The 16,951-nt window shown below is 52.4% G+C and overlaps 1 protein-coding gene across 4 annotated transcripts in view; it reads left to right on the top strand.

Annotated features, from left to right (window-relative positions):
* The window catches only part of AP2B1 (adaptor related protein complex 2 subunit beta 1), an 81,204-nt gene extending 66,707 nt beyond the window's left edge, over window positions 1-14,497 (top strand). For 3 of the 4 annotated variants that reach the window (XM_067309421.1, XM_067309419.1, XM_067309420.1), the window contains 4 exons: window positions 3,090-3,174; window positions 3,928-4,014; window positions 12,608-12,762; window positions 13,988-14,497. In XM_067309421.1, coding sequence (XP_067165522.1) covers window positions 3,090-3,174; window positions 3,928-4,014; window positions 12,608-12,762; window positions 13,988-14,062 — 402 coding nt within the window. In that variant the 3' untranslated portion in view covers window positions 14,063-14,497. Of the gene's footprint in view, window positions 1-3,089; window positions 3,175-3,927; window positions 4,015-12,607; window positions 12,763-13,987 lie in introns of those variants that run through there. The other variant, XM_067309422.1, reaches the window with a different exon arrangement.
* The last annotated feature ends 2,454 nt before the right edge of the window (window positions 14,498-16,951 follow it).

Raw genomic sequence — 16,951 nt, 5'->3', positions numbered from 1 at the left:
TTAAATGTCAGTGGTTGTCTCAGACCCACGTTCTCACTTAAGGAGCACTAGATTTTTTTGGAAAGTAGCTACTCAGTTTCTCTCAAGCTCTGGTCCAGATCTGCTTTCTGCCTGAAATTGCTTTTGTAGCCTGTCAGATGGCACTGGATGCTCCTGATGTGGCAGTGAAAAGGTTGAGACACTTGGAAAGGTGTTACGAGCTGGCAGGGCCTCCAAGCCTGCTCTTGGTGTGACTTCTCCTGTTCAGCTAGCTGCAGGCTGCTCTGCATGGACCAGGTCTTGGGGACTGGAGCACCAACAGCTGTGTGCCTGGCTGTTTTGAGGGGGGAAGGATGTGGTGTTGCATGATGGAAGCTGCTCTCAGAAAAACTTACCGGTCTTGTCCCAGTGCTATAGGTGATGGGGGGGGGGGACTGTAGCTCTTCCCCTCCCTGTTTGCAAAGTTATTTGTAACAGCTGACTTCTGCATCATTACAGATACTTGCATGGTGACGCATGATGTCATTACTGAAGCCAGTGATGCAATTTGGTAGGAAGGCTGGAGGGTGGCTTGCTGTGCTTTATTGGGAAGAAACTGCGCTTTGGAGCACATTAATTGCGTAGCTCCCTAGAGTACAGCCAAAGCAGCTTACTCAGGATGTTTCTGCAGAGTTGAGAAGCAGGTCAGCAGATACCTTTTTATAGCATTTTTATAACTGCAGGGACAGGGTTAGCATATTAATTTGGCGTGCGCCTCTAGAGCCATGACCGGAGAGAAGGCGCTTCTCTCCAGCCCCTCTCCTAAGTAACTGCTGTTGTATGGCAACAACAATTAGCTACAAAAGCTAACTAATCTCTGTTGTTCTAAGGCAAGGCAATTAATCATTAAATCAGAGCTGGAAAAGATCTTAGGTCTTGCAGTGTAGTCCCTGCTATGCTTTGTTGTTTTGCTACAATACACCTTACTGAGAGCATTATCAAGGCTAATTTTAAATACTCCAAGCACTGGAGCTTCTCTCTTCCTCCGGAGAATTTTATGCTGCTTAATAACTTTCACTGTCAAGTTTTCTTGGAGGTTTAGCCTAAATTTTCCTTCTTTCAGTCTGTCTCCATGACTCTTACCTCCAAGCGTAGTGTCTAGAATGATTACACTGCTTTCCTTTCCAGAACTCTCCCCTCCAAGATTCAGAGGTGCATTTTTGGCTGCTCACCCAGACTCTGTTTAATCACATTTTGCAGACGTGAATCACTTAAGTCCATCCAGCAATCTGCTACTGCCCCTCTGGCTTAGGTGTCTGTAGCAGCAGTAAGATGTTAAAGAGCTGGCTGTAATATTCCATTCTAGCTCTCAGCATTCAAACTCACAAATATGACGCCAACAGTCAAAGCATGTGACAGCTCCCTATTACAGAAGGCCATGTGGATTTTTTTATTTTTTTTAGGTTGCACCATAATCTACATGTTTCTAGCAGGCTTTAAACTAATCCCCTCTTAAAAGCTGGCTTGCACTGTGGGAATTAAATATAAGCCACTACTTTTGATGATGGCTGAGAGTAGAAACCCCACAGACTGTCACATCTACCTTTTTGTTGTTGTTTGCTCTTCTGAGACCTTCCCAATTGCTGGAGGTGTTCTTCGTTTGGGAACCTTGTCTCCTACCACTTGTGCTCTGGCTCGCGTGTATGTCTAACCAGCTGGCTTGTGAATCCTCTGGTTTATTCCCCTTCCGTGTCTATCCACAGCTGTTTCTTACACTTGGGGGTTTCTTTCTAAACCTGCCGCTGTTGGACAGTAGATTTTCTCAGCAAAACACTAATGTATGTAATTATTAATGTGAACAGAGTTTGTCTTGGCATAAGTCTTTGCAGCAGCAAATTTATTTCTTTGGCTCAGCTTTCAGCTTGGTCTGGTTTGTGTTTCAGCTGGGTGACAAATTGGAGAATTTGTCTGGGATTTTTTTCAAAGGAAGCAGGAGCTCAAACAGCCACTGAAATTCAGGGCTCCCCTCACAATCTCGTTTCTAGGTCCCTCTTACAGGCTAAGTTTCCTCCATTGCAAGGAATGGCAGGTGTCTGCTGAACTATACTCCAGTGACAGTTTATTGCTATGCTGGATGATGGGAGGAGAGCGTGAGTGGCATAGAAAAAAAGCCCACAGCTACGTTTTCTGTGCTATATTATGACAGTGCAGTTTCTCAGACCTCTGGTTTGCTCCTGCTGTACCATCAGCTCTCAGCCTGGGGAAAACTGAATTGAGGTTGCTCTCTACATTAGCAGAGATTAGTCAGGAATGTGGCAAGCATGGGTGAGAAGAAGCAATCCAGTGCATCTCCCCAGCTGGCAGAGTTTAATGACACTGAGGATTAAGTCTTTTGTCAAGTGATCTTTTTTTTACCTGCCCTCATTGCTCTAGAGGCACAGAATAAACACCCACCGTATGTTCTCTATCCAGCTTGCGCGAGGGTGAAGGCAGTAGGCTTGAGAGACTACAGGAGTGTGCAGACAGTGCAGCAGAAGTGGACTGGCTTCCGGCTTTGTAGAAGGCATCCAGGCTGAAATAGAGTTAACCAAGGAATCTGCATGTTCAGAAACGACTGAATTGCTGGGGTAAAACAAGAGATTATGTGGGGTTTTGGAGGTTGGGAATTACAAGGGTGAGGTGACAGAGATGGGAGGTGAAGAAGCTCATGTGCAACAGGAGGACAGACGTGATAGTAGCTGCGTGCAGCCAGAGTAGATGAACATATATAGGAGGTGGAGGACATGAAGGGAGGGAAAGGCTGAACGAGAGTAGAAACGGGCAAGGATGCTGGCTGTGACCCCGCTGGTGCAACCGGCTCTGACGCAGCACGGTGAAATGCTCGCAGGAGACGACTGAGCAGCTTCTGGTGAAAATGGAGCGAGTGCAGTGGACTGAGCCTGATCCTTGTCTGTGAGCTACCCTGCAGCTCAGCAACATATCTCCAGATAGTCCCGTGTTCAGAGTCTGCCTTTGCTTGGAGAGAGCACTCCTGCACTCACAGGCAGGAAACGACTGTGCAAGGCCTTGGGATCCCTTTGAACTTCCAGCCAACAGAGCAGCTTTAACCCGCCCTGTTTCTTCTATAACAGGTGGCTGTGAAAAACAACATTGATGTCTTTTACTTCAGCTGCCTAATTCCTCTCAACGTGCTTTTCGTAGAGGATGGCAAAATGGGTGAGTGTTGCTTAGGTCTGTGGTCAGCCTCCCCAAGCCAGGTTGTACTAGCAGCGCCCAACTGGGTACCAGTTGTCCCATGGCTGAGAATCGCATGTGCTTGGCCGCTATCTTCATGCCAGTGTGTCTCAGCAGCCTCAAGTGGTTAGCAGTGGTGTGATAGCCTACCCCTGTTCTCCTGCAATATCCATAGAGCTGTGCTTCCAGAACCAGTGTCCTCTGCTCTGACCCTCTCCGCTAGACAAAGGGTGGATCTTTTTCCTTTGAGACTGATTTCTGGTTTTGTTGGAGGGGTGGCTCACTTAAATGGATCTGGGATTTGCCCCTATAACCTTTGCATTGCAACTCTTGTGTTCCTGTTCTCATTTATTAAATTGTTCTTTGAACCGGCTGGGAAGTTGCTTGGAAAAGCAGCATCTTTACTTTCACCATAAAATAATCTTGAGTGTGTGGGTCTCCTTCCTTCTTGTCAAATCCCACCCGTTCTTGGTTTGTAAACAGCTCATATGATAAAGACTGTCTTTGCTTTGAGGGTTCTGAAAACCATCAAAGCTTTGCTGCTTTTACAGTAAGACTGAGATTATTGTAGGAGCAAATCCTGGATCTGACCATGGCAGGGCAAAACATGACCGAAAGGTTGGGTTTTTTTGTTTGTTTGTTTTTTTCCTCTACCTTCTATCATTCTGCGGTGATTTAATTAATGCTACAATCCTGCAAGGAGCCAGGAGTGCTGATCATCTTTCTTGTTTGTAGAGCGCCAGGTCTTCCTCGCAACATGGAAAGATATTCCAAATGAAAATGAGCTTCAGTTCCAGATTAAAGACTGCCACCTGAATGCCGGTGAGTAGCTTCGTTCTACCATGCTGAGAGCCTTGAGCAGCACCTGTGATAAATGGTCACTAGACATCACCTTATTAATAGCATTGTGTCTGGATAACAGATAGATGAGTATTGCACTTGTGAACAGAATGCCTTGTAAGCTCTGGGTCCTGGGGCTTGTTTTAAATGAAAAACTTTAGCTGAGTCCATGAAAGCATGTCTAAAATCCCAGACCTTAGATTTTACTTCTCTGCTTCTTCCTTTCATTCTGCATCTTGTATTCATGTTTTCTCTTTTATGCTTCATTTCTCTGTAAAGCTGTTCTTAAATAGAGCTGAATACTGTATTTGGGCTGTTCATCAATCCTGTCTTGCTACAGTGGGCATCATGCTGCAGGTATATGATGTGGTAGTTTGTTAATGCACCTTGCCATTACCAGTGTAAAGAGCACTTGTAAACAGGACTAGAAGTCAGGAGATGTGTTCCAGCCCTGACTTTAACCTGCTGCCCAGCTCTGGACCAGTCACTTTGCCTTTCAGCATCTGCTTTCTTCTTTCTGATTTGAAAGAGTAATCTTACATACCACTGCAAAAATGTTTTGATGTCTGTGGAGGACAAGCCATGTGAGAGGAGTGTTGGTCTGCTGTTATTAGCTGCTATATTGACATGTTTTGATCATACTCTATCCCGTTCAGCTATGTGTTTAGTCATCTAGTTGCCTCCGTTTGTGAGCATCCTACTTGTACTTATGACCTTATTACTGCTGAAGGGTGAGGGAGTGTAAAAAGTGGAATGTGGCCAGCAGAGCAGCTTTGTTCCTATTCGAGAGGTCTGGACAGGAGCCAAGTGATTCTACCGAAAGCTGCTATGTTTTAGAGGAAAAAATGAGTCCCTATTGATTACAAACCCTGTAACCTTTTTATTCTCTCATGTCTGCTATTACACAGTGAACATCCTCTTGCTTCAATTGTAGACAGAAACCATGGGTCTCTTTGTACTCATAATTATTACTATTTTGGAATATAAAAGATGTAACATGCAAGAGAGGGGAAAAAATAGCAGCTGTTGGACCTTATGACTTGATCTCACTGTGGGGTTTCAAGTGAGAACAACCTCTGTGCCTCCCCCAGCTGTCCCTCTGCTCCAGTCCAAGTTTGGCATCGACCTCTCCACCCACACTGCAGTGCTGTCGTTGGTCATGCCCTAACCGCGCTGCCTGGAGCTCTTTGCATCTCCAGTTAGAAATGTTGGTAACTTCTCCTAGGTGCTGGTGTGTTGTGGTCCTGGTTAGTGGAGGACATAGCTGGGAGGGAGAGAGGGAGACTGCGTAGCTGCAGAGATGAGCACCTACAGCGTGGTGGTCCGGCGATCCTGCAGACTGGTCAGAGCACCCATCTCCCTTCAGAAGGAGCTCTTATAAAATACGGAGTGACAGGTAATGCTCCCTGCTGGGAGAGCAGGGGTGTTTTGCCGGCCAGAGGCCAGATTTTTTGGCCAACCTTGTTTGGATTGATGATGCTCAGTAACACATAGCTTGCAAGGAGAGTGCAGTAACACAGCGCGGTTTCTCTGCAGTGCTATCTGCAGCCATTGCCAGGGCTCAGCTGGGAAGAAGCTTCTTCCAGTGTTTTAGCAAGAGCTCTGAAAACAGTGTCTCTTGAGCATGATCAGTCACTTGGGAGGCTCCAAAGTATGCAGGATCTGCCAGCCTCTTTGGCTTATGTTCGGGAGAAAGTGGGTCATGTCTGATAAACAGATTTCAAACGCTTCTATCAGATGAAGCTTCTGTTTTTGTATCTCTGTTGCTGACACCTCCTTCCTTTTGCAATTTTATAGGCAGTTTTTTTCCTTGACCACCTGGGCTTTGGCCAAAAGCAGGCCAATAGCTTGCAGGAGGAAAAACTAGGGAAATCTTGTGTGGTTGTCTTTTGCCTCTTGGGTTTTAGCTACCACTTCAGTCCTGATTCAATAGTTCTGCTACTCGCCTTGCTTTAATCTAAGAGTAATCTCCTCTAGTACAGACCATCCTAACAGTGCGAAGCTTGTCTGTACAAGGGCCCAAAACCCAGTGGAGGGCTAGATTTACAACATGCTCAGGATGGAAACGTGGTAAGTGGCTCTGTGTATGTGTGCACCAGGATAGGGGCAAAATAAACTGGGTGAGCTTGGAAGAAGGTTTAATCCATGTTGCTACTAGTTTATACCCAAGCAAGGGTGCATATTGGGTCAGTTGCTGCAATAGGGCAGTAATCTTGCAAGATTTACAATCCTGATCACTGGAAATCCAGTGAAAATAGCCTTATTTTAAGGCACCTCCTTGTTTTGGAGTATAGCAACTTTGTGTTGTATAGAAAATCTTTAGGCACTTGATCCTTGTGGAGGAGGGACTGGTTCGTGTTCAAAAGACTTTCTTTTTGGAGACACCTAAGCAGACTAAAGCTCTTGGCCTGTACTGTTGGTGGTCTGTTGATCATTGATGAAATGCTGCCGCTGTGTAGCTTTCATCCCATTGGCATAAAATAAGGTGAGCAATTGCTGCCTTGGCAAAGCTGTTCAGACCAAAGTCTGCAGATTTTAACAGCTCCTAACTAAAACTCAAAGGTGCTGGGCTTTTTGCAGCCTTTTAACACAGATAAAAAGCTTCTAAGAGCTGCCGGCTTCCCAGAGGTGCACAGGCCTCCGTGTGGATCAATATCCCTCCTATCGCATCCGCTCGGATAACTAATTCGTGCCCAGCCTGAGCCCACCCACTTGGTGGCGAGTTGCCGTTCAGGCGCAGGGACTGGCCGTGCCATTCATGCTTCGGTCTAGCTGATTCCAGCCCAACGACATGGATTTAGCTGCGAGGTAAAAATAGCTCTGCTCCCCAGCTGATGTGCCCTAATCGCAGCACAGCCAGCCGCTCGAATAGAGCAGCGCGGCTGCAGCAGGCGCCGGGTGGACGGAGCAGAGCGAAGCGGGCGGCGCACAGGCTGCTGCGGGCCAGAGGGCTAATCCGAAGTCACCTGCGTGCCCGGCTCCTCTTCTCCTCGCCGCAAAGAGCCTTCGCTTTCCTGAGCGCTCGGGACCGTCCTGCGTCCGCACCTCGTGAGAAGCGGGGATGAATTTAGGTGCGGACCCTCGGGCCCTGCTGTCCCACTAAGCGGGGAATGCTGGTTTTCTTCAACAGGGAAGCTGAAATTTTCAGTAACTTTTTCAGAACAAAACTAGAGCAGGCTTGGAACAGGGCTTTAGCGGGTTGGCTTTTATCTGTCAAGAAGGTAGCTTGTGCTTTCTTGTACGTGCAAGGCTGGCTGTCACTGTCGCCTTGCAGCGCCTCCGTGTAAACCGCGGCGTTTCCCCAGGTCGTTTCTTTTGTTCCTTCGCACCGAAAGGAGGTAGAGGCACGCGTGCCGTCAGCAGAGATGCTTCGCGCTCAGCCTGCACTCTCAGGCCTTTGAAGAGATTCATCGTGTGCCCGCGGGGCAAAGCAGATAGGACTCAGGGCTGGGACTCGAGCTGTGGCGGTTTGCGATGGGGACGGTGGGAAAAGCTCCTGTCCCTGCAGTTCAGCCCGAAGCGGGCGCAGAAGAGCCACGAGGTCTCGGCTGCTGCAGGTAGCGGCCCTGAGCGCCTTGAGCCGAGGTTGCAGGAAGGCACCAGGCGGCGGGTGAGGAGCGGATGGACTGCTGACACCTTAGACGCCCAGAGCCTGCCACCCTGACCCCTGTCTCGAGCATCTTTGTTTCCAAAATAAGCAGGTCCTGAGCCCTTGAAGATATTCCCACTGTTCCCAGTGACTCAGTGAGGGATACGTGCTTAACCCCAGATTAGGGATTTCTCTCTAGGGCCAGGGCCTATGGCATGGAGGAGCAAGTCTGTCTGGAGCCGTCTTACAGGGCCGAGGTGCACCAACGGTGCAGTGTCCCTTCGGCATTCATTAGAGCTCCGCTTCACGTATCTGCCTCCTTAATAAGCGGTTATGATACTGCTGTGGAGAAAACTGTATTCAGAAATATAGCTTGTAATAAAAACAGAAGGTCATGGGTACACCCCTGCATTCTCATTTCTTGTGAAACAAATGTTAACTTTAAAAAAAAAAATCAGAGCTGGGAGAGCCCAAAGAGCCTGCTGTAGCAGAGTCTGGGAAGGGCTGTAGGGTCGTAAGGTCTTTAACGCTGTTCTTTGGGTATCAGATGAATGATTGCTAAGGATTCCTGCTTATGCCCCAGTGTTCGTGTCATCCGTGCGTGAAAATATTCATAGACCTATGTAGCTCAAATAAGTGGAGTGGGTTTTTTGACAAGCTGCACCAACTGAGCTTTCCCCCTCAACTAAACATGCACTAAAATTTGCTCGGCCTTGTCTACACTGGTTTTTACCAACATGCTAAGTTTGATTACATTTTAAAGAACCATTAGATTAAGCTAAAATATGCAAATCAGATTAGCTTTTTTTATTATTATTATTTTTAATTCTGCTTACCCAAACCCACTGAGTGAAAGAGCAGCTACAGCAGTGGCACAAGCTGACTTGCACATGCAGATGAATGCCATTAATCAGGATGTAATTTAGTTGCTGTGCTGTTCAGCAATTCTGGTAACTTTGTTTTTGCTGATTTATTACTGGCCCCCAATCTATGGTGTGAAATGACAACTTCATTGTTTTGGGTTGAATGTGGCTTTATTGGTATGCGGTGGTCATTTTGATTTTTCCCATGTAATTTGCTAATGCTAGAACTAAGAAAGAGAAATTGGATTTTCTTGCTGCAGCAAATTGGGAAACAATCGTATGCACGTGTCCCTGGTATGTTTTTGTATCTCCACAAATCTATTAGCTTCCCCTTGATCATTAAATAAATTAAAAACCCTGTGCTTATGAAATGTCTTGGAAATGATCAAAGTCCCTCCCTGCTGGATCCAAGTTTGCAGATTTGCTTGGTATTTGAATGCGGTTCTTGGCTGGTTGCTCAGAACCATTCGAGTGTTACTAGAAATGGAGCAGGGATATTTTCAGCTCTCACAGTACAAGACAAAGTGGTGAAGTTTTCCTTCCTCGTTTCCAGTGCTCGCTGCAAATGGCCTTGAGGTGCAAGCTCAGAGCAGGCGTGCTCTCCTTGCTAATCCCATGGATTGTGCATGGCCTTTGGGAAAAACTGCCGTTGTTGCACACTGGGTATCTTGGATGTTGGAGATGTGAATTTCTCACATCTGATGTGTCGAAGACTTGAGCAGGTGCTTAAGAAGGATTGCTTTGTGCGAGGAAGGTGGCCTTGTTCAGCTGCTTGCCCGTCTTTCCACGTGTACTATTTAGCTGGTGCAAAACACCTGAAAGATGGACTGATGTCGGAGACTTCCCTGGCACTCGCGATGGGGAAATCTTTCTTAACAGGAGGATAAGCGTTGAGCAAAAAGAAGCAGCCCTGCTTAAAGTCGCTCAGCGAGGGCAGCTGCAGCTGGTGCCGCCTCGCAGCAGGGGCTCGCGCGCTTCTGGCTCGCAGAGTCCCGAGATGGCAGCGGTGGGGAGAGGGCGCCGGCGGCACGGCGCGGCTCGGCTCGGCCGCCCGGGGCTGCCGCTTCCACGCACGCAGCCCCGTTCACAGCAAGGCTGAGCTCTCTGCTCCCAGCAAATATATATATATTTTTTTAAAGGCTGTGCTGTCACATGGCATTAGCGGTCCTGCCTTCAGCGAGGTGCAGCCTGGCACCGTTGCTTAGCAACTCTGCCCGATCTCCGAAATGCCTCCGAAATGCCGCCCGCCGGCACAGGAGCGATGGGAGCTACTGCCCGCAGAGAGGCGTCAGGAACGACCCTCGGCTCTCGCCACCGGCGGGTGTCAGTCCCGGACCCGTGCTCCCAGCGGGGGCAGGAGTCGGGCGAGCCGAGCCTCGGCGCGCTGGCCCGCGGCCGGGTGGACTTTGGTAGGGTCTCACGCGCTCCTGGGGGAGCAGCAGAGGTCGGGCAGGGAGGCAGGAGCAGGCTTTCCCTGGAGCTGCCCTGCTTCATTTCCATCCCTGTGCCCCCGTGAGCAGCGTCCCGGGGCAGGAGGAGGGATGGGGACAGCGAAGCAGAGCGCTGCGGCGAAGAGCCCAGGGGAGCCGCGCGCGGTTGCGGGAAGCGCCCGCTGTTAAAGCGCCCCGCGGCCCCGTCCGCCTCGCCGGCCGTGCCCCCGCGGTGCGGGAGCACTCCCCTCCTCCGGCGGCCCGCTGCCTCACGGGGTGGCGGCCCCGGGACTGCCAAAACGACAGACTTCCCCCCAAAATGAGAGCTTCCCCCTTGCAGCCTGGCTGCCGACCCGGCACCCACGCTCCCCAGGGGATGCCTCCGCTCCGGCAGCATCTCCAAACAGAGTGGGGAAACAGCTCCCAGCAGGAATAAAGATTCCCGGAGGGCAATGGCATCGAACCCTTGCCAGGGACTCGCTTCCCGGGTGTTTCCGAAGAGGCTTTAGGGCGGCGGGGTTTAACCACAGCCCGTTGAAACGGGGCAGGCGGAAGGTCACGTCTAGCGCTGAGGCTTCCGTCCCTTGCCAACGCGGACGTGCTCTCCGAGGTGGCACCGCGCTCGACACGGGGCTTTCGCCAAGCCCTGGAGGCTGCTGGCGCTGGCGGGGCAGCGGGGTGGCACAGGGAAGCGGGTGCTGGTGGTGTCCCGCTCCCGAGCAGCGAGGCTCCCCCCCGGGCCGCTGCTCCCCGCGAGCAGACGACCGCTCAGTATCGCACGTTTTCCCAAGCTGGATGAGTTTGTTGTACGGAGGAGGAGTAGGGGTGGGAGGAGGAGACGGAGGGAACGAGGGTTTTTAAGCAAAGGATCTCATTAGTTACTTATATCTGCCAGTTTCCATAGTAACTGAGGAAAAGAGGAAACCTAAATCTGACTGTGTCTGGGTAGCTGGATGTTTGAACCCTCCGCAACCCGCAAACAGCTGCTCTGAGGCCTGGGAGCAAACGGGGCAGCGCGGCCGCTGGCCGAGGGGTCCGGGCTCTCCCTGGAGGTGGCCCGCGGCCGAGGGCACCCTGCGGCGCTGGCTACCGAGTCCGCTCGGGGAGAGGAAGCCGGGCCAGGCCTCGGTGTCGGCACAGGGGTTGTGGGGTCCTTCCTCTCCTGCATTTGCCGTTCCCTGGTGCGCGAACAGACGCAGCAAAGCCCCCTCTCTGATCCCGCCGCGCACCGGCACGGACGGGTGTCCGTTTGAGTCCATCACCGATGCTGGCAGCTCTCAGTGTTTGTAAGTGCGGGCGTGAATCAGAGCTGCACAGGCACTTTGTGCTGCTTCTGCCGCTGCAGACTGTGCTGCTGTCTTGCTCCTCGTGCTCCTTGAAATGGATCTCGTGTTCCCAATCTCTTGGCTTTCTGTTCAGATTGTTTTAAGGCCACTTCTCTGCCCCGCTTTCTGTCAAGAGCGCCCGAGCTGCTGATAACGGACCCGCGTCTGACGGGATGTTCCCTCGCGGGGCACGGCGCTGGCCCCGAGAGAGGCAGGGGGGCAGGGGGCTCCCGCCTGCGTTGCCTGCGGGGGGCTTCTGCTGAGCAGATGGGCCATGGCCCTTCTGAAATGGCCTGCCGCTCTGCTCAGCGTTAGCATGTGCAGTCTGGTCTCGGGGTCAGAGCAAAAGCACTTGGAGCCCGAAAATTAACTTCCCTCTCCTGCTGGGCATCAAGAATGCCCAGGCTTTAACAGCGACGTTTGGCGGGGGTGGGAATGCTTGCGTCTTGTCCCCGGGCCTCCCTCCCACCCAAGGCGTGCAAGGTGACCTGTTGCTGGCATCGCAAGGCCAAGGCTAGCCCTTCTCTAAGCTGGGCTAAGAAACCCCTCGGCTTCCAGAGGCTTTTGGTACCAGATGCTGGGTTTGATCCTTGTGTTCTGTGTATTTGCTTTTATTCTTGTTTCTCTGCAAGGTTCCTTAGAAATAGCATGTATCATGTTTACATCCATATATTTGTGCAGGTAAAATCACGTGTCTTCTGCAAGTGCTGAGGTCGTTTAGTGTGTTAAAACTATATCACAGCCCTTTACTGTCTGGAGACAGACAGCTGTGGGTTTTTCCCCCTTCGGGTGATTGTCACAGAAAAAGGACTTTTATTACCCTGTGGGACATTGCTTGGCTGGAAGTACCTGTGTACGAGAGCGAGGGAGGCAGGAGGGGGCTCTTCTGGTTGGGACGGGACCTCAGAACCAGGCGTCCAAATGAGCCTCAGGCAGGGATCTCTGTTCTTCCCTGCCTTCGTCTTCCGATTTTGGCTGCCTCCAGACTATCCTGCCTGGGTGTTCTGGGGGATTTAAGAGTACAGCAGAGTCCTGTTACTCGCTGAACTGCAGGATCTTGTCTTGATAAAGTCAGTAAATCCTCTGTGATCTGGAGCAGTGAGCAGTAAGTGAAAGCCCTGCAAGAAGGGTGAATATTTACCGGGGGGTCACAGGCTGAAAGGAAAGAGGCTGAGCCCGTGGGAGCAAATTGGAATTTTTCTCCTCCTATCATGTCTGTTCCTGTCCCCAGAGAAAACTCAGGGACAGAAGTCAGTGCTTCCTTGTGTGCTTGTATCCTGGGAATGCTCCTCTGGGCTCTCCTTTCTCCAGATATGATGAGTCTGAATTAACAGATGTGGGTTTTTTCTTTCTTCCTTCTCTCTGAAGACACTGTCTCCAGCAAACTGCAGAACAACAACGTCTACACCATTGCCAAGAGGAACGTGGAAGGCCAGGACATGCTCTACCAGTCCCTGAAACTCACCAACGGCATCTGGATCTTGGCTGAGCTTCGCATTCAGCCGGGGAACCCGAACTACACGGTGAGACCCGCCGGATGGCAGAGAGCACATGGGACAGGCTGGGGTCCTTCCAACGGTCCTGGCTTGTCTGGGGCAGATCCTGATAACTTGTCTGGGGACGGGAATTCCCACTGAGCTGGAAAAAGTGAGAAACAACAGAATTGTGTTGCTGTTACCGCTGAGCTGGGATAATGCCCGCTCAGCAACGAGCACTTACTTGCCAAGGTTACCCAGAGATAAAGCCAAGAGACATTAGCGAGAAAGCATTGCCAGGATGCCCTTCCCCCTCTAGTAAACAGGACTAAATTTATGCCCTGCCGTGTTCCTGCGGTGGAGACCGGCTGTCTGGACGTCAGAGGCTCTTTGGCCTTATACTGGTAACAGTCTCTAGCCGGTGGGAAGCTGCTGTCTGTCCTGCATCATGCACCTATATAACTATTCCCTTTGACCTTCTCCCCTTCCGAGGACCTGTGTGCCTGACTTCCCATCTTAAACAATTTCTCTCCTCTTGGAGGCTCTTCCAGGAGTTTCAAGGGATGTCCATGGTCTGGGGACCCATATGGTGAAAGCAAGCAATGGAAGGTGCTTTAAAATGCTGTTTGTGCAAGGAGTGATGTCACCTCAGTCATCCGGGCCCGATCCTCGCTTTAGAGAGGGGTGAAATCCAAGTTTGCGTCTGTCAGAACCAAACAGCAAAATTCTAGGAGCAAATGTGCTCCCAGACCTACTGCTGCGATTTACAGCCCAAGGACGGGCAGGTCCCTCGCCGCAGGGTCTGGGCAGTGCCCCCTTCCCTCATGCCTATGGAGGTGGCTACGTTGGTTAAGGAATTTGGGAACACCACAGTGGGAGTTTGCTTTTGTGTCCTCCCTCAGCTTAGAGCAAGCTCTGAAGAGGCAGAGCCAGCTCAGTTCAATACCGGTAATGGAGAAAGCGTGCCAGTACCCAGAAGAAATCCCCTGGGTGGCTTTGTCAGCAGCCACGTCCGTGATGCATCCAGCCTACGCTGTAGGTCAGAGATGTGCAGTCGGCTTCGTGGCGACACGAGCGAGTCCCTCCCTTGCTTTGGCAATGCTGGGCCCGGCACCACGATTTGGGAACCTGCTGGAGGGCAAATTAAGCGCCGCCGGACCGCGGTGAACGGGCCCCGAGCAGCCGGCCGGCTTCCCGTCTCACGGAGGTGAATATCCACCGCTTTTCCCTGGTGCCTCACGTGCGCTAACCTCCGCTCTCCCTCTCTCCGCAGCTCTCCCTGAAATGCCGAGCTCCCGAAGTGTCCCAGTACATCTACCAGGCCTACGATGCCATCTTGAAAAACTGACGGGAGCTCCGTCTGTGCCTCACCCTGCGGAAGGAGGAGGGAGCAAGGGGTCCCCGGATCCTCCTTCGCCACGGGCGCGGGGAGAAGCACGCTAACTGGAAGCAGCCGTATTCATGTGTAGGATTTCAGTCAAACGCACTGATTAAACAAGGTAGCAATTAGTATCCACGTGCTAACGATGATAGGGAACAAACCCCTTTGATATTTTTAGCGTCCATGGAAACTTTGTAACCACTGCTTCGACTATTCCCCCCCGTCCCCCTCGCCCCTCACTCGTTGTCCGTTCTTGTGGGCTTCTCCATTTTGTGCCAATGTTCAGTGTTTTCTAAATGGCTTTAGGCGTAGTTAAGATTTTGTAAAATACTGCTCGTTGGAAAAAGAACAAGCAAAAACCACACGTCTGCTCATTAAAACAAGGCAAAAGTGTCGAAAACATATACTGCACTTTATTTTATATTTTTATACATTTTGAGTTTTTTATTGTAATTGGCTTAAAGGGAAAGCAAACCTAGGGAAGCGGTGGGAGCCCTGCAGGGAAACTGGGCTCTAGCAGGGTGAACACGGCCTCGAAGAACTAGGAACAGAGCCATCAGTTTGGTCCGTGGAGGCGGACGATGTCCTAAAGAGAGAGTTTTTTATTACACTTGCGCTGGCAGCCTCAACTCTGTTTTTGATGGTGTGTTTTCACTCCAACCATCTCTCTGGCTCATTAGCTGCCGCTCTGAGAAGCGAGGCTTTTCGTGCTAGGTGCCGCCCTAGACGGGTAACGGGACAGTGGAGGGCGAGACGAGGAGGGAACGAGCCCACTCTTGGTGAGAGGCTCCTGCCAGCGCGTGAGGTACGGCCCCCGCGTCCGCCCCCGCCCGGAGCCCCTCTGCCTGCTCCTTCCCTGCGCCTGCTGCGGCTGACCTGCCTTTTCGGCTGCGCCGGCTCCTGCTCCTGGCACTGCGTGAACCCCGGGAATCCCCGAGGCTCGCGGCAGTAAATCCGAACGTGGCGGTGCTGCTTTGCCGGCGGGGTGCTGGCAGTGCAGCCAGGGGTGCTGCGGGGCGCTGGGCTGGCTCTCCCTGATCCCGTCCTGTGCACCGAAAGCCAGGCTGCGTGGCGTGATGGGGGCAGCCCGGGCTTGGCGGTGTTTGCGCCCTGCTTCCCCGCGCGCTTCGGTTCTGGGGTGAGCTGCGAGTCGAGCAGACCGTGGAAGCGTTTCTTCCCTTTCCAGCTCCCGGGGCCGGGTCTTGGCTCTCTGTGCCCAGGGGCACGCGCAGACGAGGGTCGTGCAGGCTCCTGCTCCGAGCCCCCTGGCCCCTCGCTCCCTGCCGGTCCCTAGGGCCAGGACTGCTTCCCCTTCCCGTGGCTGTGGCGTTGCAACCGCTAGGCGCTGCAGCGACAGCCAAGCCTCATGCATGCCCCTGCTCTGGCCGTTGCTTGTGCTGCTTAACCCAAGCCGCTGACCACGACAGCTTTGCTCCCCCCGCATGCTTGATTTGACGCCGTCTCCTCCCAGTGAGCAAAGCTCTCAGCCATAGCACCCATGTTGTCTTTTTAGAGGCCATATCCAAGGTCAATAATTTTTTGTTTGTTTGGGGTTGGGGGGATGATGGTTCCTCAGGGCTCTGGCGCTGGCACAGCCAGGGGAGACCCCGTGGGTGCAGACAGAGCCCAAGTGAGGGTTGGGACGGGAGAGGGCAGGACAAGGGCACCTCCGCAGCAAGGCTCTAAGGTTGCAGATAAGCAGCCAGTGCTGGGAAAAGGCCCAAATGCCCCATTTATCCAGCCCTTCTCCTCTGTAAAGAAGGGAGGAGGCTCCAGCAGAGCTGGGAGCTGCAGGGCCCCAAGCCCAAGGAGCCCTTGAGCCCTGCCTGCCCGGGTTGGGAGATGACTTACTCCAAGCCTTGCCAGGAGCACTGCAAAAATCATTATTAGAGCAATTAATAAGGTGCCAGTTCGCACTGGGGGCTGTGGAGGGAGGACAGGGACGGTGCAAGGCTGCGCCAGGAAGCAGGGAGGAGGTGGCAGAGGATCGGAAATGAGCACTGAAGTCCCGCTCTGCTAAGCAGCCAGTGCAGTTCAACCTGGGGGGGATGCAGAGCACCCGCTTCCTTGTCAGACTTGTTCCTGGCCTTGGTTTGGGCGCGTGGGTGTCTCCGAGCTGCAGGTAGGGGAGCTGCGGGGCCAGGCCTGGGCTCCTTCAGGGGCGTTCTGCCCTCCTCGTTTGGTTTTTGCAGCGTGGCTGTGTTGCTCTTCAGGCTTTACCTGGCGTCCGTGTCAATAAACGCATTTCCACGAAGCCGCGGCTGTGGTGTGGCTCTGTCGGGGCTGGGGAGAGGAGTCGCTTTGCCTGCTCGCGGCCCGCCGGAGGGAGCGGGGGCCGAGGGCTGGGTTTGGGAAGCAGGGGACACGATTTGCTCCCCTGGAGCCCTTTCTCCCTCTCTTTGCCATCTGCTCTTGCTCATCTCGGGAGGCGTGAGAAGGGTCTGGGTTGCAGGGGCACCAGCGCCTCGACACGGGCAGCTCTGGGTGGGAGCAGGCGGGGGGTGGAGGTACTGATTTAGTCCCACCTGGTCCCGGATGGGGGGTGTGCAACGTGACCTGCTTTCCCTGAGAGGAAACGCTAAGATCATTTGATGGGAGCGTGACGGGTTTGGATTGCTCTGCCCCAGCCTTCTCCATCCTGGCGGGCTGGGATCTTCCAAAGGGCTTCGCTGCTGCTGGTCCTTCTCGGGCCGGGCTGGCTGGGCTGCGAAACCTTGGTCCTGGGCCAGAGGGACGATCAGCCAGCCCCAACCCGTAAACAGCAGTGACCAGCAACGGGACAACGCAAGAAACGGCATTAAGCAGTGACGCTTTCCTTCACCCCGGCCGGCTCTGGACTGGCGATTAGGTGATGCC

The sequence above is a fragment of the Apteryx mantelli genome, chromosome 22 (genome assembly GCF_036417845.1).
Source record: "Apteryx mantelli isolate bAptMan1 chromosome 22, bAptMan1.hap1, whole genome shotgun sequence".
Classification (NCBI taxonomy): Eukaryota; Metazoa; Chordata; class Aves; order Apterygiformes; family Apterygidae; genus Apteryx; species Apteryx mantelli.
Note: the sequence above shows the minus strand (reverse complement) of the source record. Positions and strands in the feature narration are given on the sequence as shown.